The following is a 21,937-nucleotide window of genomic DNA, read 5'->3' as shown; positions in this document are numbered from 1 at the left end:
GCTGTGCCGCCCGCAGCATGCCCTGGCTGCCCCGGGAGCCCCTGCCCCGCTCCGCCTTACCTCAGCGGGCACGGCCGGCACGGCGGGGACGGGGACGGGAACAGGGCAGCGGTGTCCGGCGCGGAGCCGCCAGCACCGAGCGAGGGCAGCGCCGGCCCCGGCTGAGCCTCTTAGCGGGGGAGGAGCCGCGCTACAGCCAGCCCCTGGGGTGGGTGTGGGTGTGCCGGGGGTGCGAGTGTGTGCGAGTGTACCTCCGTGCCGGGAGCCGCCAGCGCCGCGCTCCCGCAACATCCCCGCTCAACAAAGAGGTGTCCTCCCGCAGCCCTGGAGTCTGCCCCGGTTCATGGTATCGTAAAATCATAGAATGGCCTGGGATGGAAAGGAGCTGAAGGATCACCTAGGTTTAACCCCCCTGCCATGGGCAGGGACACCTTCCACCGGACCAGGTTGGTCTGAGTCCCATCCAGCCTGGCCTTGAACACTGCCAGGGATAGGCATCTGCAGCCTCTCTGGGCACACAACCTGTTCCAGTGCCTCACCATGCTCACAGTAAAAAATTTATTCCTAGTATCTAATCTAAATCTCCCTTCTTTAAGTTTAAAACCAAACCCCCTTTTTCTGTCACTATGTGGTCATGTAAAATGTTTTCATGGCACCCATGCTGCAAGTTTAGCTGCAGTTTCAAGTCCTCATTGTGCAGAGCCCTGACGGATCCCCAGGAATGAGTGTGGCTGGAAAGGTCCTCCTGCCCTGTGCAAAGAGGTCTCTGGGCTGTGCAAGGGACACTGCTGAGGTCCTGTGAGGTGAGGCCAGGAGCTGACAGGCATCCTTGTTTGAATGCACCAGCCTTGTGCACTTGTAAATGTGAAAATTGGGACAGGAAAACACTTGAGGACCAGGAAATTCAGAGCTGAGGTTTTGCCTAGAAGCTTAACTCTTGTCCTAGTGACTCCCTGCCCAAATCTGGGCTAGTGTCTTTTTTCCTTCCTGCGAAAGGTGAGGTTGGATTTTAATTGTGCTACGAAACACCACTGAAGTTTCTCACTTAGGTGTAAAGCTTGTTATTTTAGCTAGTGAAAGGTACAAAATACACCCCTTTATTTGCAGTGCTATTATAAAAGTTGTTTCTAAGCTCTACTTTGGAATGAGGGTGTTGGAAATCCTCCTGGGGACCCGAGTGAATGTGGTTCTTTGGTGATACTGCAGAAGTAAGGAGCAATAAAAGGGAGCCTCCTTGCTTCAAAGCTACCTGGGAACCCTGCTCAAAATGTAGAAGTCACAGCACAGTCACCTGGCCCCTCCCCCAGCCCTTAGAAACGCCCTGCTGATGCCCAGCCCTCAGCTGTGAACAGACTCAGCTGACTTTAAGCTCAGGACAGTTGATTTGTGACCACCTGGAGCTGTGTCCATGTCACTCAAGCCCTCCTCACTCTGCCAGTACAGCTGGTATGGATGTGAGGGCAGGTTCTGGCTGTGTCTGGGCTTTGCTCTGGACTGCATCCAATGTGCTTGGAATGGCTTGGGCAGCCTTGCCTTGTGCCCAACAGGATCCATGCATGCATGGAAAGGCAGTGAGGGAGGCTCTGCCAGCAACACAGGGCTGGACTTGCTTCCTGACTGTGCAACTGGGCTTGGAGGTGGGATTTGGAGAGTGCAGGGGGCCTTTGGACAACTGCACAGAACAGATTCCAATTCCCTGAGTATTAACCTGGGCTATTGGCCAAGGATGTGGCAGCACCTGAACACTTCTGAGGGACAGGCAATGAACCCATCCCATTGCTGAAGGTCCTTCCATCTCTGCAGCCCTTCCTGCTGGAAATCCCTCATCCTTTTGAGCGGCAGGAAGCTCATATGGCAGGGAATGCACACAGGCTTAAGGTGGGAAGATCATGGCTATAGGGGATCCAGGTATAATAAGAAATACTTCGGCACCGACTTGCAAGCGTAGGATGGATGTCCGTTCCTCTGTGAAGATGCTCTTTCAGGTAAAGGCAACCCTGAACTTCCAATATATCATAGAATCATAGAACTGTAGAATCATGGAGCCATAGAATCACAGAATCACAGAATTATTTAGGTTGGAAGGAACCTTAAAGATCATGTAGTTTCAGCCCCCTGCCATGGGCAGGGACAACTTCCACTAGACCAGGTTGATCAGAGCCCAGTCCAACCTCTCCTTGGATACTTCCAGCATTACATCACATTCACAGCTTCTCTGGGCAATCTGTGCCAGTGCCTCACCAAGCTCACAGTAAAGAATTTCTTCCAGATATCTGATCTAACCTTGCCCTCTTTTACTTTAAAGCCATTCTCCATTTGTTCTATCAAAACATGCCCTTACAAAAAGCCCTTTAAAAAGTCCCCTATGAAAACTAATATGGAACCATATGAAACTAATGTCGTGAGCAGAAATCCCTGGAAATGACCATGCTGGAGGGATGAGGAGATGCTGTAGGACCCTTGGTGAGCCTGGGCTGGATTGTGCTTGGGGCTGTACACTACTCTATAATTTGCTGCTGGTTTCCAAACATGCACAGTCTGCACATCTCCCCACTGACGTGCTGAGGTCCCACACCAATTCCAGAACCCCTATTTCCATGCTGGTGCGCACCACCAGCAGACACAGGCAGGGCTGCAAAGCAACCTACAATTTAAGCCCACTGGCCCAGTACCAGCAAAATTGAGGTGTGGATGTTGGTGGGGATGCACAATCTCCATGCCTACGTGATGGTCTGTGGCTTACCCAGGCTTGCATAGACTTTTTTTAGGATGTGCACAAAGCCAGACTCAGTAAAGCCACCTGGTTGACACCAGAGCTCCTTTGCTATGTGCAGCATCAAGCATCACAGCCCCATGGGTGCCCAGCCAGGTCTGCTGCTCAGGACATCCTCCAGGAGAGTATCAGGATGTTTGGGGGACTGAGGTGTTTGTAAGGCTTTCCCCCTAAGAAAGGTCCTTGCAAGCCATTTCAGTGGTGGAGGCTGAGGAGTAGGATGCTCATTCTCTGTGTATTATTTGGTGACGCATTTTGTCCCATAGGATGATCCCAGAAGCTGAAGAGTCTGGGAAGATTCCATCAGGCCACAATAAAAGGGCTGTTTCCAGATGTCTGCTCTGGGCTCTTAAGGGTGGGCTGCAGAAGCACACAGCTCCTTCATGCTGCAAAGACTTTGAGCACAGGCAGCTGGTGGAGGGAAGCTGAGATGGAAGCAAGATCCCAGTGCCAAAGCTTTGGGTCTGTGTGTTACAGCAGCAAGATTGGAGATTCCCATGGGCAGGGCCAGGCTTCTCAAATGCTCCCCATGTGCATTGTGCAGGTTTGTTTTCTGAGGGAAAGCCATCCAAAATCCACTTCCTACTTCTACTTTGCCCACAAACTCTCTCTCCCCATTTCTATTTTTTCAGCAATCTACAGAGCTCTTCTCCAAGTCAGGTGAGGCTCAAAAAAACCCCAAGTTCCCTGCACTGTGGTGAGTTTGAGGCATAGGATGCAAAGGTTTATAGTCAGAGGAAGTCACCCATTCCCACCATGGATCTTCTCAGCAAATTTGAGTGTAACCTTGTGTGAAAGACTCATGCAGATCACCTTGCCTCAGTCTCGAAGTCCACAGAGAAAATAATTTGAATGGAGTTTGGTGAATCGAGCAAATTCAAAAGGCTCTGCAGAGCCACCTTGTGCCCATCAAAAGCATTCTGGAAGAACACAACAGTTCAAAAGCAAAGAATCTGAATAAAATATACACAATTAATTTATTTATAGGAGGTTTACAGCTGTACAATGTTGGCTTTCTGTTTGGACCACTCTCTGATCTTGTGCAGCACGATACATCAGTGCCTTTGGAGATGAAGACAAGTCACAGCCTGCTTTAACAGGCAGATGTCAAAAAGAAATGGATTCCACAGAGTATAATGCCAGGCTGCTTGCAACCATTGAAATGATTAACAAAAGAAATGTGAAATAATCAGACATGTGTCCTACCCCGCTCATGAGGGACTGGAAAGTGCTTTTCAGACCTGCCCTCCTCTCAAAAAAAAGAAAAAAACCAAACCCAAACCCCCCTGAATATTTGTTTACTTCATTCAAAGAGAAAAGGCATCAACAATAGGAATGGCATTTCAATAATTCCCCTCCTTCATCTGCTTTACAAATAAGAGAAAAAGAAGAGTAAGAAAGGTAATTTTTGTTCTTCCATTGGAAATGTAGGGGAAGAAGGCTTCTGCTCTAACTTTTCCAAAACCTTTTTTTTCTTTTTTAAAAAAGGACAAATATTACTGATATTAAGACAATTTGGTCCTGATATAGAGTGATTGGTTTTTTTTAAGAAGCTATTAAAAAGCTGCCTTTCCTCTCTTTATGGCTTGATTCTCTGTAGGGAGGAAGTAGATTGCCTATGGGTACCATGGCACCACAACTCCTTGGTAGCTTTGGCACTGCTCCTTGGGGATCACAGTGCCATTTGGCACATGGCAGGGCACTCCTGGACAAATGGCTCTCCTTTGCTGAAGCTACCCATAGCCTGATTTCCCGAGAAAACAAGGCTAATGCAGGTAGGCTGGACACCTCCATCTGCTGATGATGGTGCAAAGCTCCTGTCATGTTCCTGCAATGCCAAACAGCTCATGCCCCTGCCAGGTGAGGTATCTTTGGGCATCCCTCTCACATATCACTCTGAACATAAGCCTGTGAGATCTTCTCCTAAGACCCAAATCATACCTTCTAGCCCCACAATCCTGCTTCCAGTTATTTTCAGTGATGAATCTCATAAACAAAACCAAGATAAAATCAAAATATCTCTGAATTGGTCTTCCTAAATTCAAGGATTTGCTGTGAATGTGGGATCAAAAAGTTGCTTTACCTAACTAGGAGTATTTAAGTAAATTCTGCAAGACACTGAACCAAACTTGGTCCCAGTGGTGGCACCTGGAGTTGGAGAGTGCTCAGTGCAAACCAGGAGTAATTGAGATCTGGAAAGAGCATCATGGGGACCGCTGCTTGCCTTTAAGTCCTGGAAAACAAGACCTAAGAACATCAGGAAATTTGTTAAAAAAGCAAACTCTTAACTGCAGGACTATGAAGAGGAGGAAAGGGGAAGAGCAGCCCACAAAAATCAGTGCAGCTGCACCATCTACTTCTGGTTGCACCAAGAACTGAGCTAGCAGGTACTTTGGAGAACACTTCACCAAAGTAAAGACTTAGCAGACTTTTAGGGACTTTAAAAAAAACCCCAAACTTGCAGGACAAACATGACTATTTAGCAGGACAAGCAGAAACCCTTTGCTATAGCAAAAGAAAGCTTTCCTGTTCACTTTTGTTGCAGGAAAAGGACTCTGCCCAGGTCAAAATTTAGGAAGATTCAAAGATTTTATCATATGTATTAATTTCCACTTGCATGCAGGTGACTGCAAAATATTTGCTTAGAAAATCTGACTGAAAAATCCCTTGCACCAGTTTAAAGGCACATGAATAAAACCCCCAAACAACAGGAGAAAAAAAATGGTTTGAAACTTGTCCTAGTCAGCTGCTGAAAGGTCAGACAACGGGTTGTTGTTTGCTTTATCTGGGATGGTTTGTAAGAAGCCAGATTCTGGCACCCAGTGGAACAAGGAAGATTAACCCAGTTCTCATGGAAATCAGGAGCAGACTGTGGCCCCAGACACAAGGATGCATTGGGGTTGTGCTCGTGTGATTGGCTCTAGGACTGTGCAACTCATCCTCCACAACAGGAGACTGGAAATTAAAGGTGAGAGATGGACACTGGTATGAATTAAATATTCCCAGCATTTTCAGGATGCACTGGGAGCAGTGCTCCTCTAGTACAAGCTAAAATCCCACTACTTTTTAAAAGAATTTGAGAAAGCGAGGCACTGAGAAATGATGCACTGTAGGCAGCAGTACAGATGGAGCTCATGGAGCAAAGCTCCCCATCCCCTGAACTTGACACTTTGGCCTTCAGAGAAACGAATCTTCTCTTGCCTAAACACTGAACTGCCCCAGCAGACAACCCACCCCAGCTCCTGGGGTGAGCTCTTGGGATGGAGACGGCATGGAGACACAGAGACAGCAGGCACCATGGGAGTTCAGGAGGCACCCACAGGAGATGGGTCCAGACTGATTCAGAACCTTGACCCAGAGAACAATTATCCCACCACAGCTGTTGACATCTTTCTATACTTCAGAGTTGTGTGGGGCTGAACAAGACTTGGGTGGAGACAGCTTGTCCCCAAAATGATGCAGCCTTTGGTCTTGCTGCCCTGTGGATTTGGGCTGCCTTGGTGCATGTTCCTTACAGTTGCAGTAGGCAAACACATACCCAAAAATCATCCAACAGGCCCCATCTGTTTGTCCACTTCTCCTCTGCTGTGGTGCCTCCACAGATAAGCGATTACATGGCAATTTCAAGGGAGACAACTCCATGCACACTACTCTTAACCCAAGCAGACACGCTGAAGATGCAGTGAAGCAGCTGGTGGGACCACGGTGGCCACACGTGTGCGTGGTGGCACGTGTGTGTGCCAGCCTGTGTAAACAAACAGCCCCAGGGCATCGTGCTCTGGCTGTCAGGACACACAGCGTGCTCACAGCGGTCCCACAGCGCACGTGGCAGCCAGGGAGGCTGCAGAGGACGCCAGCAGAAGGGTCATTGCGGTTCCCCAAAAAAAAGGCACCATTTTTTTAACATTGAAAACACAAGATTGGCTCCTTGGAGTGGAATGCATGCATGGTTCATATACACTTTGCAGATGATAGGTAGGCTCTGTGTTTCTCTCTCTCTATATATATATGTATATGTGCATGTTTATATTCACATAAGTGGCACCAGAAGAGTCACCCTTGAGTACTCAGACATTAGTGAGGATGTTACTGCTGAGCAGCATCACAGCAATGGTTCCAGGGAGATCGTTTGACCTCCTGTTGCCCTTGTCCTGGAGGTGCAGCGTGTGCACCGACTGCCGGTCGCTGGGATCCCCCGTGAGCACCACTTGGCCCAAAAACTCATCGCTTATCAAGTTGTGGTTCCAGATCTGTGGAAACAAAACAGGGATGAGGGCAGCTCCTTCAGGGATGCAGCCAACCTCCATGAACTGGAGAGAAGGGGTTACTGGGGACATGCCCTGAGCTGAAGCCAGGGAGGTGGTGAGGTGTGGGGGTGCCACTCTGGTAGAGAGAGGGGTGAAGGACATGCCTTTACCAGATGTCACTGTGGTGGTGAGAGGCTGAGCTGCATTAACTAATGATGCGCAGCCTGGGGAACAGATCTGCCATGGACAGTGTGAGGAGAGGGCAGGGGGCCCAAGTGAGAGAGGGTCTCCATCCCTCAGCCCACTGCTTGCCTGCCAGGTACCTGAACAATGATGGGTTGTCCTGGCTTCTTGCGGTAGAAGAGCCCTTTCACATCGAATTCTGGTGATACTGTGTTCTTCTTCACTGGAGAACGAACCTTTTGCCCTTCACACTTGATAATCACATAAGGATCAGCTCCTGAGGACAGAGAAGAGAATTTTTTTCTTGGTTGTAACTTGTGTAATTCCTTTTTTAAAAGGAGTTCTTTTCCAGGTGTGTCATGCAGTACTTTGCCTCCATATGGATGTCTGACAAAGGGTTTGTCACACCCCAGATGATGTCCATGGAGCTCAGCTGTTTGGCTCAGGTTTAATTCTATTAGGTGACATTGTTTCTGGGGAGCAGGTGCTGGTGGACTGCTAGGAAGCTGGGGAAGGGTTTGGATGGAGCACAAGTCTGATAAGAAGCAGCTGAAGGAGCTGGGGGGGGCTCAGCCTGGAGAAAAGGAGTCTTGGGGGGACCTTATTGCTCTCTACAACTGCCTGAAGGGAGGATGTAATGAGGAGGAGGTTGGTCTCTTCTCCCAGGAAACAAGCAACAGGATGAGAAGAAAGGGCCTCAAATTGCACCATGGGAGGCTTAGACTGGATATCAGGAAAAGGGTTATCAAGCACTGGAATAGGCTGCCCAGAGCAGTGGTACAGTCACCATCCGTGGAGGAAATTAAAAGATGTGTACATGTGGCACTTGGGAACAGGATTTAGTGGTGGACTTGGCAGTGCTGAGTTAAAGTTGGACTCCATGATCTTAGAAAGCTTTTCCAACTGAAACAATTCTATGATTCTATGAAAGGGCTGCCTCTCTTGTCTCCATATTCTACAGGAACACTCCTTCATCACCCCAAACTCTTCTGACCACAGCAGTAAATGCTTCATGGAGGACATCATCCTACTCAAATCTCCTTTCAGAATTTACTCTCCTAGAGGCAGGTAAAAATAAAACCATGGAGAAGAGAAAGAGGCTCACACAAGGAAATACCAGACAGAGGATAAAGTTGGAGGATGAAGTTCACATATTACCAGCCCACAGCTAGAGGGGACCTGAGCTTCCAGGAGAAGGAAAGAGTCTCTCATTAGTGAATACTTTCACCTTGCCAAACAAGTGCTTCTTTTGGGAATTTCAGTAGAGAAAGAGCTATTGCTATGGAAATCTAACTGCCAGAATGCATTTTCTTACCATGAACTTTAGTGGCTATGATGGAAACACAGACCAGTTGGATGAGCTTTCTTGTCCAAGGGAAATGTGGAAATGAGGAGGAACAAACAAACCCCTTCTGAGGGCCAGGGATTTTGATTGCCAGACCACCTCTTTGCTAACTTTCTTTTTTGCAAGGACCTGGCTCCCCTGGTGAGAGACTGCTGCTGGATTTCACAGCTGTTTTTCCAAATTACCTTGTCTTTTGGGATGACCCATTAAATACTCAGATTCCATCAGCCAGAGCCAAATTCCTATCTGTAAATCACTATTTCCAAAGTAGTGTATAAGGCCTGGCCTGTGACACATGAGAGATGCCACTGCACTGGAAAACACCAAACACACTGTTGGTGGTGGGAGCTGAACAGCTGGAAAACAGCTGGAAGAAAGCAATTTCCAAGGGGGATTTGTGGAAAAGATGTTTTATGACTCCAGAATCCACACGTCTTCTTGTCTGAAGGAAAGATCAACCTCCTTGTTTCTGTGAACACTTCAGAGATCTTTGGCTACAGATTTCCCTGCACTGCTATGGGTGACCTGTTGTGGGTAACACAAAAAACCCCCCACCTGCCTAGGGTTAAATTCCCTTCCCAAACACCAGATAGGGTATAAGGACTCCCTTTGTGGCATGTGATAAATAAGCATACTTGACTAGTCCTTGCTTAAAAAAGATCCTCCTCATTACTTTCAGGGATATAGTGATAGGCAACCCTGATAATAATTACTGGACAAAAAAAAAGTATAATTTTAATTTGGTTTTATTTAGAGTTTTTAATTTTTCAATTTTTATATTTTAAATTCAGCTTGAAAGTGTCTGACTAAATCTTGCCACAATTACCACATATCCTTGACTCAGGAAATGGGGGAGAAAGGCTAGGATCTGATCTATTTCCATGGTGGAAAGGTATTTGCTTCTGTAATCGTAGCCTCTAGACCTTTTATCCCCTAGCAATCTCCTAGTAGAAGCCATCACTGCCACTGGGTTTCCTGGTCCAGAGGCAGACAGAACATGGGGCTCTTGCCATGAGCCTCTGTGTGGCTGCAGGGCACGGGGAGGTATGGTCCTGCTGCCATCTTCCATGCAGGAAAAGTGATGGATGTCAGAACTGATCTAGATCCACACTATCCCAAAGTGAGCTAAATTTGGCATACCCTCTGCTGTTAAGACTTTTATCCAGGTTCCAGTGATGAATACCACACATCAGGCTCGTTCTCTGTCCTTCTAACTAAGAAGCCTTTAAATACAATTCCTGACTTTTACAGCTGCTCATACCTGGGAGAAAAGCTTGGGTTGTTACAGGACCTCTGCTAAGGGATCCGGGGAAGTTTTGGGTGGGTCTCAGGTAACAGCCTAAATATAACAGCTCCCAGATCATGTCCACTGCAAGAAGTGAGTTTAGCTCTCCATGGACTTTCTCCTCCTCTGATGTCTGAATCAAGCACGTTCACATAAAAAAAAAATCTGATGATATAAAATCCAGCAATGTCCCGCTTCATAAACCACTTCCCAACTCCTCCGGGGCCAGACAACAGGCAGGGAAAGACCAATACCTCCTTGGGAGTCCTGATTCTTGAGCCCAGCTGCAGCAAGGACATGGATCTGGGATACTACTTGTGGGTAGCCACACATCCCACTCCAGCAGGTGTGTGGTGGCTCATCCAGTGTCAGCTCTCTGCAAGGAAAAACACACAGCCTTTGAGAGGTGCCCAGTCTTATCCCAAAGAATTTGGTCTGGCATGATGAAGGACTGTACAGGCCATTCATTTAAGTGTTGGACTCAATGATCTTTGACTGATCCTTGTTGGTCTCTTCCAACTCGGAATATTCTGTGATTTTGTGACTATGCACTGTCCACTGTCAGACTCTGTTCCCCACTCCAGTCTCCTCAACCTGCGTTTGGGATGCCCTCCCATGTCATGCTTAGAAGCAGAGTGGGAACTTCTCTGCATGTCTGTGGAGATACCTGTAAGGATGTCCTGTCTCTTGACCACCCTTAACAGAAAGCCAAAGAGTAGCTGCAGGCAAGGCTACGACCACTCAGGAAAACCACAAATCAAAAGCACAGGGCCCTCTCCAAAGAGCCAACTCCTCCCCATCCCTGCTCGTGCTCCTTACCGGCAATCTGAAGGCACGTCTGTGAAAATCCTGAGAAGGAACTCGCCTTCATGACCAGGGTCAAAAGTGGTGGGGATGATGACGTAGCGGCCTTCCTTCAGGTCTGTCCTCAGGAAGACGCTGCGGGAGTTGATGTAGATGGAGCTGGCCACCTTCTGCTGCAGCGTGTGCATCCGGTAGTTCCTATTCAACTCCACCTGGGCAGAGACCACAGTGGATTGTCACTGGCTGAAAAGGTACTGGGATCCACCATGGGGGAGGAAAGATTGCAAGGACTGAGTCCACAGTGCCAGGAGACCTGGAGATAGGAGAACCAGGAAAAAGGGTCCCAACTGTGCTGGGTGGAAAACAAGTGTGGACGTGACTCGCTCAATTCTTTTGACTCAGGGACTCATCTCTTGCATCCCAGCTTAACATTGTGGACCCAGCAAACAACACATAACGATTAGTCTAACAGATTTCACCATTTGGAGAGAAAAGACTAATTGTTGCTTTTAGCAAGAACTGCACAGAATCACAGAATGGTTCCGGTTGGAAGGGACCTTCAAGATCGTCTGGTTTCAATCCCCTGTCATGGGCAGGGACACCTCCCACTAGAACAGGTTACTCAAAGCCACATCCAGCCTGGCCTCAAACATTTCCAAGGATGGGGCATCCAAGCTTTTCTGGGCAACCTGTTGCCCATGCTGTCCCCTTTGATATCCGTCTTCCTCTCTAGAGGAGGGCAGGCTGTGCTGATGGCACCCCACAAGCACCCTGATAATGCTTAAATGAACCATCTGGTCATGCAGGACTGGTGCACCACTCCACAACCAGCAAATTTACAGTGGCATTCAGGCCAACATGCAGGAGCCCCAGCCTACCTTATGGATATCAAAGCCTATGGCCAAGTTCTCTCCTTTGCCCTCTTTGCGACTGGTCCTTTTGGGCTTCTGCTGTATGGAGATCAGCACTTCATCTTCTGCCTTCTTCACATCAAACACATACTAGAAGCAAAGAGGGGAACGTAAGGAAAATACTTATTAATATAGGATCTCTGGACATGGGTGGGGGTGGATTTAACAGCTCTAACATCAGCTTCTCTCAGTCCACCTCCATGCAGGGACAGCCTGGCTTCAAATGGCTGATACAGAGCTGGAAGCTGGAAACAACTCTCCCACATCCTTGATGACTTCTGCAACAGAACTGACCATCCTTCAACTGCTTGTTAGATGAAAGACTCAAAAGGACCTGGCTCATGATCGTGAGAATACTAGTTCAGAGAGGACAAGACAACTGTAGAATCATTCATGCTGGAAAAGACCTCTAAGATCACCCAGTCCAACCCTTAACCTAACACTGCCAAGTCCACCACTAAACCACGTCACCAAGTGCCACATCCACACGCCTTTTGAATGCTTCCAGAAATGGTGACTACACCACTGCTCTGGGCAGCCTCTCCTAATGTCTTCACCCTTCCTTAAGAAAGTTTTCCCTAATATTCCATCTCAACCTCCCCTGGCACAACTTGAGGCTGTTTTCTCTTTTCCTACCACTTGTTACCTGGGAGAAGAGACCAAATCCCATCTGGATATGTTCTCCTTTCAGGTAGCTGTAGAGAGCCATAAGGTCCCCTTGAGCCGGCTTTTCTCCAGAAAAGTTTGTTCCAGGAGATGAACTTCAAGATAGAAGGAAATGGCTCTATGGGCTACACCTGTCCTGGTAAATTTAACAGCGTCAAAGTTTCGGCCCAAAAATTGGAGTTTGGTCATTCAGACATCCAGATTGCTGGAAATGACTCCTGACTCTGTTTGACTGGAGCCAGCCAACACTGCTACCCTGTGGCACAGTTTGTTTTTTCCTTGTGCCAAGATGCTCTACACTAAGCACTTGGATGCAGTCTCCTTGAAAGAGGGATAATGTTAATAGAATTGGCCTCGATGCTGGGCGTGCTGTGCCAGAGAATTGCCATAAGCACAAAAAATATATTAGAGGCCTGGTAGTGTTTCAGCCTTCTAGGTCCCTGTAGGAGAGTTAAACACCTGGAAGCACACATGAAGGCACCACAGGCCCTCTGCCCCATTACTCACCTGGGGGTTCTGCAGGAAAGTGTCCTTGTGGTTGATGCAGCCTCCGGAGCGGTTTTTCAAGGGGTCACTGCTTCTGGTCCATGCCCCGTGTAGCACTGCCTCCTCCCAGGTCTTGTGGATGCTCAGGTAGGAGGTGTTGATCAGACGGCACTTGATGATGTCTGTGAAGTATTTGCAGAAATCTTCAAAGGTCATCCTGAGTCAGGAAAGGGCAAAACTGGGTTATGCTGCTTCATTCCCTGGAAAGGTACACTGCAGGGATTTTCTTGATCACCTGTTAGAGAGTGTGGGTTGTCTCTGATGGCTGTGAGTAACAAAAGTTATTCATCAAATATTTCCAAAAGAGATAGAGATACCTTTCTCTATGCCTGCAGTAAATACTTCTTGAGTTCAAACAACAGATCCCTGTGTTTTGGAGTGGGAGAAGTAGCACAGTGGCCCTTTCACCACACAAGAGTAAATGTTGTACTGAAATATTCCTGTGTGAAGTCAGCACATTTATGACAGGTTCTCCGTACCCTGGTGAAATGGTTTGGCCCCGAGTGGTGCCCTGGAAGAGGACTTTGCAATTCCAGGGCCATGGCCATCAAAAGCTAACACCCATGAGCTCAAGGAGGGAGCTTCACTAGAGATCCTATGGCTTGGAAGCATGTTTTCTCTGGATAGCTGTATGCATAGAAACGATGTACATGCTCCATGGGGTGGGAAGATGCTGTGGGCATGGCCTGTAGCGACAAACCCAGAAGGGACTCACCAGAACTCTCCATCATCTTCCACTGTCATTCCCATCTTCTCTCTCTCACTTTTACTCACTTTCTGCCACTCCTCAGAGCTGTGGGGAAGACACCAGGATCATTACTCAGAGGTAAGGGACACACAGGAATTTGAGGCACAAGGCCTGTATAAATGCAGTCCCCATGCTGCTCTGGTTAGGCCTTCTGCCAAACACAGGGGAAGTGCAGCATGGCTTGGAACTTCAACTTCCTTCCTGACCAGTGGAGATGAATCCAGTCTGGCAGGGTTTTATTTGGCCTTACAATCACAGCCCTATCCATAAAGATAAATTTGACTCTGGCCAAAGGCTCTGGTTGCACCAGCCTGTGGTTCCTCATCTCATCACCAGCCATCACAGCAGTCAGTGGTGGCAGAGGCTGATTCTGTTGGGTGCTCATTTTGCTGGAATAAGACTGGGAGCACAAAGGTAACCTCTGAACATCCTTCACCAGTATGAATGAACATGGAATCACAGAATCACAGAATAGTTTCAATTGGAAAGGACCTTAAATATGATCTCATTCTAACCCTCCTGCTATGAGTACGGGAATGTAGCACCAGATCAGGTCTCTCAAAGCCCCATCCAACTTCTCCTTGAGCACTTCTGGGGATAGGACATACGCAGCTTCTCTGAGGAGCTGTGCCAGTCCCTCACCACCCTCACAGGGCAGAATTTCCCACTGAAACAAGCTGTCCATCCCAACTCACGTGTCACTCCAAGGGCCGTTCCACTCCCGCTCGCCCCACGGGTTGCGCATGCGGATCATGTCCAGCTTCTCCGACTTGAAGAAGGACAGAAGGCCGTGGCCCAGACGGACCTTCCTCACGTCCGTCACCGCGTATGCGTGGCCCTTCACCAGCCCGCAGGCCAGGCGAGCCTCCATGTCAGCTGCTGACGTGGCCTGGCAGGGGGACACAGACAGCGCTCAGACCAGGGAGACATGACCACCTCTGCGGGGGCTGGGAAAGAAAGCAACTCAGATGTCCCTGCAGGTTTCTTTAAGCCAAAAAGAAGAGCATCAGTAGTCAGGGAGAAAGCCAGGTGGCATGTCTCAGATCCCATTTTCTATGCTGCATCCCTTCTTTTCTTCATTTGCTTCATGAGGTCTCTGAGCTCTCATACTGGCAACTGATAAAGCTCATATATTGGTTATACTGGGAGGTCTGGAAACCAGCATTTGTAAAATGCCCAGATGCAGACAACAAAATGCCTTTCTCTGGAGTGGATCCCCTCCTAGCCTTTAAAAAGTGCTAGGATGAATCTGGGCTCTCGGACATAGCAACAAAGAATAAAGAGGTTCGACATTCAGGATTCACTCCTTTTGCCACATCCAGTGTCACCATGATATTTTATGAAAATCCCTTTGCTAGGATTTTCTCCTGAGGAGCTGAGAAGCCTCAGAAAAGAAATGTGAACAATTAGCTATCTGATGGCTGTTGAATGTGGTCTGTGGAATTGTTTATCAACAGGTGCATCTTTGATTGGTCCGTGTGAGTTGTTTCTACTTAATAACCAATCAAAGATCCAGCTGTGTCAGACTCTCTGAGAGTCACGAGCTTTTGTTATCATTCCATTCCATTCCTTTCTAGCTTTCTGATGGATCCTTTTTCTCTACTCTTTGTAGTATAGTTTTAGTATAGAATTTTAATATAATATAATATCATAATAGAATAAATCAGCCTTCTGAAACATGGAGTAAAGATTCTCATCTCTTCCCTCATCCTGGGACCCTCGAACGCAACCACAATCCAGAAGTCGGAACCCTTGGCCACAATTTATCTGATCTATTTTAGAAGTTTATGACTGCGTAAGACAACTGCATCCTAAAACGCCATTCCCATGGCACTGTGACCATACTGGTAATGTTGCTTACTTTGATGGAGCAGCTGATGAGGCCTCCCCTGTTGTGCACCTTCAGCACGCGCTCAAAGAGGAGGTTTCGCTTGGCTTCATCAGCGATGTAGTCCCCTTCGGTCAGGTCGATAGGTTCCGAGACCCCACCAGTGAAATCCACCAGGGCATCAGCTGTGTTGCCTCCATCCAGGGCCTCGTAACAGCCTGACAATCTGAAAGAGGGTGGCAGGGATGGCACAACAATGGCCTGGCATTTTAACGGGTGGGGGACGATTTTTGGGGCAACCTCAAGAAAGGAGATTTGCAGTTGAACTTCAAGTGGGAGAGGACAGCAAACTAGGGTGAAAAAATAGGACCCACATTCCATGCTGCACTATTGCTGTCATAGGAAGAATGTAAAAGGAAGAATATGTGTTACTTAAAGAAACACTGAAGGGTGTTTTGCTTTGAGGGTAAATTAGGGCTGGAGAATGGGTTTTTTCCTTAATGTTTGTCTGTTTGAGTCATGTACTACTTCTCCACAGGAAAGATGTTTCCACTGCTGCAAACCAGCTGGTGAATGAACAGAGAGGAAAAACAGAGTGCCCAGGGGTCCCACTTTATCCTACAACTGCCTGGGTACCTACTTGGCATAAGCTTTCTCCACCAAGGCACACCAGAACTCATTCCTGGAGTTGGAGTGGCAGTAGATGAGCTGATTGTGGAGGGTGGGCAGGCGGTCATCGATCACCACATCCAGCCACTGACCAAAACGCCAGAACTGGAAGTGGAAGATCCCCACGTAGCTCTCGGGTTTCTCAGGGTTCCACTCCTGCTCCTTCCAGTCTGGGATGACCTGCAAAAGAAGAGGCACATATATCCAAATTATTCCTTTTTTTTCCTGGGATTGACTCGCATCCCGAAACTAATGCAGACAATATCAAAGACAAGGAAGAATATGAAGGGGATAGACTTGCTTACAGTCTTCTGAGGCCAGATTTTAGACCTGGTTCTGCCAATATAGACTAGATTAACATGCACTGGAACAGCTTAGACTTCACTGTCCCTTGGAAGGTGGAGTTAAAGACTTTTGTCCTCTTTCTTATAACCCTACCCTGGACATCTGCTGCCATCTACTTCTGTAGACAGGCTATTGGAGCAGATGAGTTCTTTGGTGAACCAGGTATGGTTATTTTTATGACCATGTCTTTTGTTTTTTTAGTGTCAGTAGGGTACCACTGACAATAAAGGGCACCTTCTTTGATTCTCCTGCTTGATTCTGGTGTGACTTGACTGGCCCAAGAGCAAGTGTGGTATTCATCTACGTGGTGGAAATGCACAGGCAGCAGATACTCTGCATGAGCCTACTCTGCTAAGTAAAAGTGGGAAAAACAGGATCCCTATTCCCTCAAGGTCTCCATTCTTCTCTGTCAAGAACTGCCACACTCACCCAGGCAAGCACAGGGAGATGATTTGATGAAAGGTGGAAAAGAAGGCCTGAGTTGAAAGAAGCCCTAGAGCAGCTGAGGGGTCAGAGGAGTCACAGGTTTGGTGTCACTGCCAGCAGGACAGGCACAAGCAAAGGGGAACTGCCAAAGTCCACAGCCCGTCATAGCTGCAGGCACCACCAGCTCTGCTTTGGAAGGAAAATTCACCCAACAACTGGGACAGAAAAGGGCAGAGCCAGGCACAGATGCTACATGTAGGGGGATCTGCATCTTGTTTGGATCAGGACGCAGAGGCACACAGTAAGGAACTACCACACTGCAATTTAGCCTTTGCTGGGGCTGGAGGCAATGTGGTTTTACTGCCGGGCCAGGGCGGGCGTGAGGCCACATGTGGTTACTGCAATTGATGGCTGACAAGGACTGACTTACGCAGCAGCAGCAATGTGACTGACTGCCCACACCCCTGCTACTCCACTCATCTGCTCCCAAAGGATCATGAGCTCAGTGATAAAAACCCCAAGGTGTCCATGCAAGCATACATTATGTTATGTTATTATGTTCCAATACACCAAATAATACTTTCCTGTGTAGAGCTGAGCGTGTTGGGGTGGGATAGGAGAGGACACAGCTACATTGCATGGAAAGAGCCTCTTCAAGAAGTGACATGGTGAAACACACCTAACCACCTTTACTGTGCACCCTTGTCCACTGACAGAGCTGCTTTTCTTCTTTTTATTTTTTTGGCCTGCTGTCACAGAGCAGGAATTGTACAGAGAGAATTCCCTCTGAAGAGCCCCCCCCACTCCTTAGCTACCAGCAATGATCCAGCCCAGGGCTCTTATTGCTCCTACACTGAAATATTAATGATGCCATCAGCCCTGCAAGCTCACAGGCACTCTGGAGTCATCTGGATCAATACAGGCAGAGCAGACAAAGCCATGAAAAAGAGCCACATTTGGAGGCTTTGGTGTTTTATAGGAGTGCTAACAACTGTGTCCCAGAGTCCTCACTGGAGCCTGCCAGGAGAGGTCAGCCAGCCCTCCATCAGTGCCCATTGATTCCCTCCTGACTGGAGCTCATCCTAATGAATTGTCATAGAGGGCCATTGTGGTAATCAACTCGCTATTAATGTGGGCTTAGAGATGATCCCAGCATTGATTAGAGGCAGCTTGTCTGCCAGAGCTGGTAGTGACAGCTTCCAGCTGGCTGGGTTTGAGACTTGCTCCTGCTGTCACTGGTGGCAGGACACACAGGTCCCCACCATCCTCCTCATTTCCCCACTTGGGGACAGCTCTGGGAGCAGCTTCCACCACTGAAGGCAGCAAAAATGGTCAGCTTTCATCCAGAGCAGACTCAGGAGCAAGGACTGGCCGTTCTCTACACTGACCCAGGAGGAAATGAGAGGAGTCTGATCTCCACAGGTGTTCCCTGCTGGAGAGTATGCCACGGACCACCCATCCCAGGATCCCACAAGACCTGCACTCAGCTTGGCTGTGTGACACTGGGGCACTGGGGAAACCACATTCTCCTCCTTCACCCAGCTGTGCTGCTTTTTCCTGAGGGGTTCACAAAATCTGGACCTGCAACACCATTTAGTATGACAAATTTACAGTGAAAGGATTCAGAGACAGGTAAATTGGGAGCTCAGAACTGCCAGGCTGACCTCCCTAAGCTGATTTAGGGCTTTTTACAATTTTCTTAAGAGTGGCTAATTAAGAGAAAATGTACCTGTGACCCTGGAAATAAAACCTCCCTGATTAGAAGGAGAAATTGGTACATGTCAAGTTGTCCAAGTCTTCTGCTGAGAACTTGCCAGTTCAGAATAAGGAGAGAGGCACCCAGCTGTTCCAATTTACTGAGCTGTGGTACAGACTGGGAGATGGGACAGGGTGATGTACCTGAAAGTCGTTATGGGATGCTGAAACTGTGCAGGGATAGTTTCAGTGACTGGTAAAAAGAGGCTCATCTTCCCTGCAGCAGAGAGAGATCACACTGGTCCCCTCACCTCCCTTCCCAGTTCTGAAGGAAACAAGGATCCACCTGAGAATCATTTCCCCTTCTATGCCCAGCTTCAACCCCCTCTTGACCACAAAAAACCTACTCAATATTCCATGAAGTCTTTCACACCAAGAGAGAAAAAAGCAAATGTTCATCTTACATTTTAGAGGAAGTTAAAAGAGGCTCAAGAATGCCAAATTGAAATTTGGTGCTTTATTGCATGCAGGATTAGGGCAGCTTCCAAAGGGAGCACGAAGAAGACACAAACAGCCTCAGTCCTTAAGGGGAACCCATTGTCTAGGCTTTTATTTTCTATTTACTTTTATTTACTACTTTTTATTTACTGTGGTACACCAACACCCAGCGAGATATCTGCAGCAAGAACTCTACCCTAGCAATGCAGCAATGGCATATTGTGAGACTTGGCATGCAATAACCCCTTTGGATGTTGCCAGTGGCACCTGTTATTTGGTCTAAAGTGGTTTGTAGTCAGGAACTCTGCTCTAGGATGTACAAGGAGGGGTTTTCTATGGCAGTCTGCTAGGACCCTAGAGGTGTGTTTGGCCAAGCAGGGATGCATCCACTTTTCTCTCTACTCACCGAGTCCAGCATTTCTTGGGGCCTAAACAAAGATACCAACTTGTCTGGCAATGGCCGTGGCAAGGCTGTAGGATTTGGTGGTTACTGGGCATTTGTTTTGGGCAAGACTCAGTGCTCCCACCATCTCTCCAGCCAGTAGCTGATCTGTTTTCTTTCTCCTCTCTGCCTGGCATAACTTGTCCATGTCATTTTATACACTGTTGTTGGGCTGGGGAAGGCATAGGGTCTGCATCTCTGGAGGTTTTGGAGAAGATGTTGGACTCTTTTGGGGCTGGTCTGCATCTCTGAAGGTTTTGGAGAAGATGTTGGACTCTTTTGGGGCTGGTCTGCATAAGTTTGCAGGCCACAGGTACAAAGTCACCTTGCCCTGGCTTTCCCATCACTGCTCTCTCCTTACTCATCTTGGGAAGATGTCAGGCTGCCCCTTGAGGAGTACTCACACACACCTGAGTGCAGTCTAAGCAGAGGACCAACTGTAATAATACTTAGCTCTTTCAAGGGACTTTTCTATCTGTGTGTCTCAGAAGCTTCTTTGAAGTACTCTCCACTTTTTGGTGGAGGAAAAGGAAACATCCAAACGTAGTAGTTTACTTGCAGTCATGGGGCAAACTAGTCACAAAACACCCTGCTGTTCCAATACTTATAAATGTACCACTCCTCTCTGCTCCCATGGTCACCCAGACACCCTTCCCTGTGTTTTAGAGGGCAGAAGACACTGCTTTTCAGGGACAGAAGCAGCAGGTTCCTGCTCTGTGGCTTGCAAAGTGCTCTGCAGCCTCATGGCTCTCTGTACACACTTCAGAGTAAATATCTTCATGGGTGCTTTAAGGACAGAACAAAGCACAAATTAGCTCTGCTGCAGAAGACTCACTGCTGGCCTAGGCTGCTCTGAGCTGCTGGCTCTGCCCCGCCCCCCAACACATCAGCTCCAACCCATCTTGGACCAACAAATTCCACGCTCCCTCCAGCAAGAAATGGTGGCAGTGGTCAGAAAAGGCTGGTCCAACCTCCCCACTAGTCCAGTGGGTTTACAATCTGCAGAACACAGCGAGTCCAAGGGTACTTCAGCTTCACAGCAAGGTGGATTCTCCATGGGACTGGTCTTCAGAGACTCCAAGCAGCCACAGCAGCAGCACAAGTCATCAGAGCCTGCAAGCACTCAGCACCTTGCAAGGAGAGGAGCTCCACCACAAACAGGTCATCCCTTTTTAATGCCTAGGATGGAAACTGGAAAGCAGGGCTCTCTCCAGGGGTCCCTGCTGTTTTCTGGTATGGCAATTACTTATTTTTCCAGTGGGTTTTTGGTGTGCAGTGAGATGACTTAGGGCAGCCTCGTATTTCCAAGCCAGTAAGACCCTGTGTGAATCCCTGATGAATTCACAAGCACACAGTCTTATACTCCAGGCAAATGCAGCAGCAAGCTCATGGTTCCCTTCTCCTCCTCATTCCCACATTTGGGGAATATTTCCCAGGGCTGAGGGGCTCCAGAAGCACTGAGCTGTTCTCTGCTTTACCACAGTGCTGTCTCTCATTAAAAAGAAAAAAAGAAAAAACCAGATGTAAAAATGGAACACAGAACTGAACTGAAAGAAGCATAGCTGGAGCGAGAAAAGCTGAGCAAGAGGGGATCAGGCTTTAAAAACAATGGAGCCTTTCAGCTGAGCTGGTTCGAGGCTGCCAGTGAAAGTGAGGAGAAAATACATCACCTTGCGGATCTGGGCTAATTCTGCTATCCGCTCCCCAAATTCCTGGGCATCTGCCTCATTGCACTCCACCTCCTCGGCCCCCAGCTTCTTCCAGAAGATGCCCACCGGCTCCAGCAGCTGCCGGTTCATCAGGTGGGTGAGATCAGGAGTCCAGTGCTGGGAGGTGCCAGTCACCGTGACCTTCCCAGGGCTCTCCAGCTGCACGTTCCAGCGGAGGAAGCGCAGTTTGTGCTGCTGGATGAAATCCACTCGGTAGATGTGCTCGTTGGGACGCAGCAGCTTCTCACCATCCTGGGGCCTCATGTTTCTCTGCTGCAGGCTCTGGAATCGCAGCCGCATGCGCTGGGTGAGCTGCTCATCGCAGGTGAGGGGCAGCTCAAGCACCCCTGCCTCGGCTGCCATTACCTCGGCTGCTCCTCTGCCCCGTCCTCAGCAGCGCGTGGCTCTCAAACAGGACACGCAGGGGGGAAGATCAGACAGGCCCCTGGAGCTGGTGTCCCTTCTCCACAGCTGCAGCAGTGCTAGGCAACCTGGGCCAGTGACGCAAAACACCTCTGGGGCTTCCCCTGAGTGCCCTCCCCACTCATTTGCAGATTCAGAACTGCTGGTGCCGCTGTGCACGATAATCTATAGGGAAGGGATGTCTCATGTCAGCCTGCCCGGCAACCTGCCTGACAACCATGGCTCATTATCCCAAAACAAAGCCAGGGATGCCACCTTGGGAGGGATGAGTGGCAGTGGCTTTCTCTGAGTGTAGGTTCATGGCTAATTCAGGCTAGAATGAGACTCTGGAGGAGTCTGGTCCAACCTACTGCTCAAAGAAGGACTCACTTCAGGGTTAAATCACGTTTCTCCA

General features: G+C 48.5%; 2 protein-coding genes across 2 annotated transcripts in view; both read right to left on the bottom strand.

Moving 5' to 3' along the window:
• Positions 1-3,739: 3,739 nt before the first annotated feature.
• CAPN5 (calpain 5) overlaps positions 3,740-21,937 on the bottom strand; it is a 52,636-nt gene continuing 34,438 nt past the window's right edge. The window contains exons 4-13 of the mRNA XM_041414095.1: positions 15,977-16,185; positions 15,370-15,562; positions 14,204-14,397; positions 13,476-13,553; positions 12,722-12,917; positions 11,516-11,638; positions 10,653-10,849; positions 10,088-10,209; positions 7,344-7,480; positions 3,740-7,023 (exon numbers count right to left, since the gene is read on the bottom strand). Of these exons, the coding sequence (XP_041270029.1) occupies positions 6,841-7,023; positions 7,344-7,480; positions 10,088-10,209; positions 10,653-10,849; positions 11,516-11,638; positions 12,722-12,917; positions 13,476-13,553; positions 14,204-14,397; positions 15,370-15,562; positions 15,977-16,185 (1,632 nt within the window). The 3' untranslated portion in view covers positions 3,740-6,840. The remainder of the gene's footprint in view (positions 7,024-7,343; positions 7,481-10,087; positions 10,210-10,652; positions 10,850-11,515; positions 11,639-12,721; positions 12,918-13,475; positions 13,554-14,203; positions 14,398-15,369; positions 15,563-15,976; positions 16,186-21,937) is intronic.
• Positions 21,004-21,483, bottom strand: LOC121340978 (olfactory marker protein). The gene has a single exon (XM_041414096.1). It carries the CDS (start codon positions 21,481-21,483, stop codon positions 21,004-21,006), a length of 480 nt encoding a protein of 159 aa, XP_041270030.1.

The sequence above is a fragment of the Onychostruthus taczanowskii genome, unplaced genomic scaffold, assembly GCF_017590055.1.
Source record: "Onychostruthus taczanowskii isolate IOZ18803 unplaced genomic scaffold, ASM1759005v1 scaffold44, whole genome shotgun sequence".
NCBI lineage: Eukaryota > Metazoa > Chordata > Aves > Passeriformes > Passeridae > Onychostruthus > Onychostruthus taczanowskii.
The sequence above is the reverse complement of the archived record's forward strand: the minus strand, read 5'-3'. Positions and strand labels throughout refer to the sequence as shown.

Bases quoted from the DNA above. Each gene is read 5' to 3' on its own strand.
- LOC121340978 (XM_041414096.1), bottom strand. From the start codon at position 21,483: ATGGCAGCCGAGGCAGGGGTGCTTGAGCTGCCCCTCACCTGCGATGAG.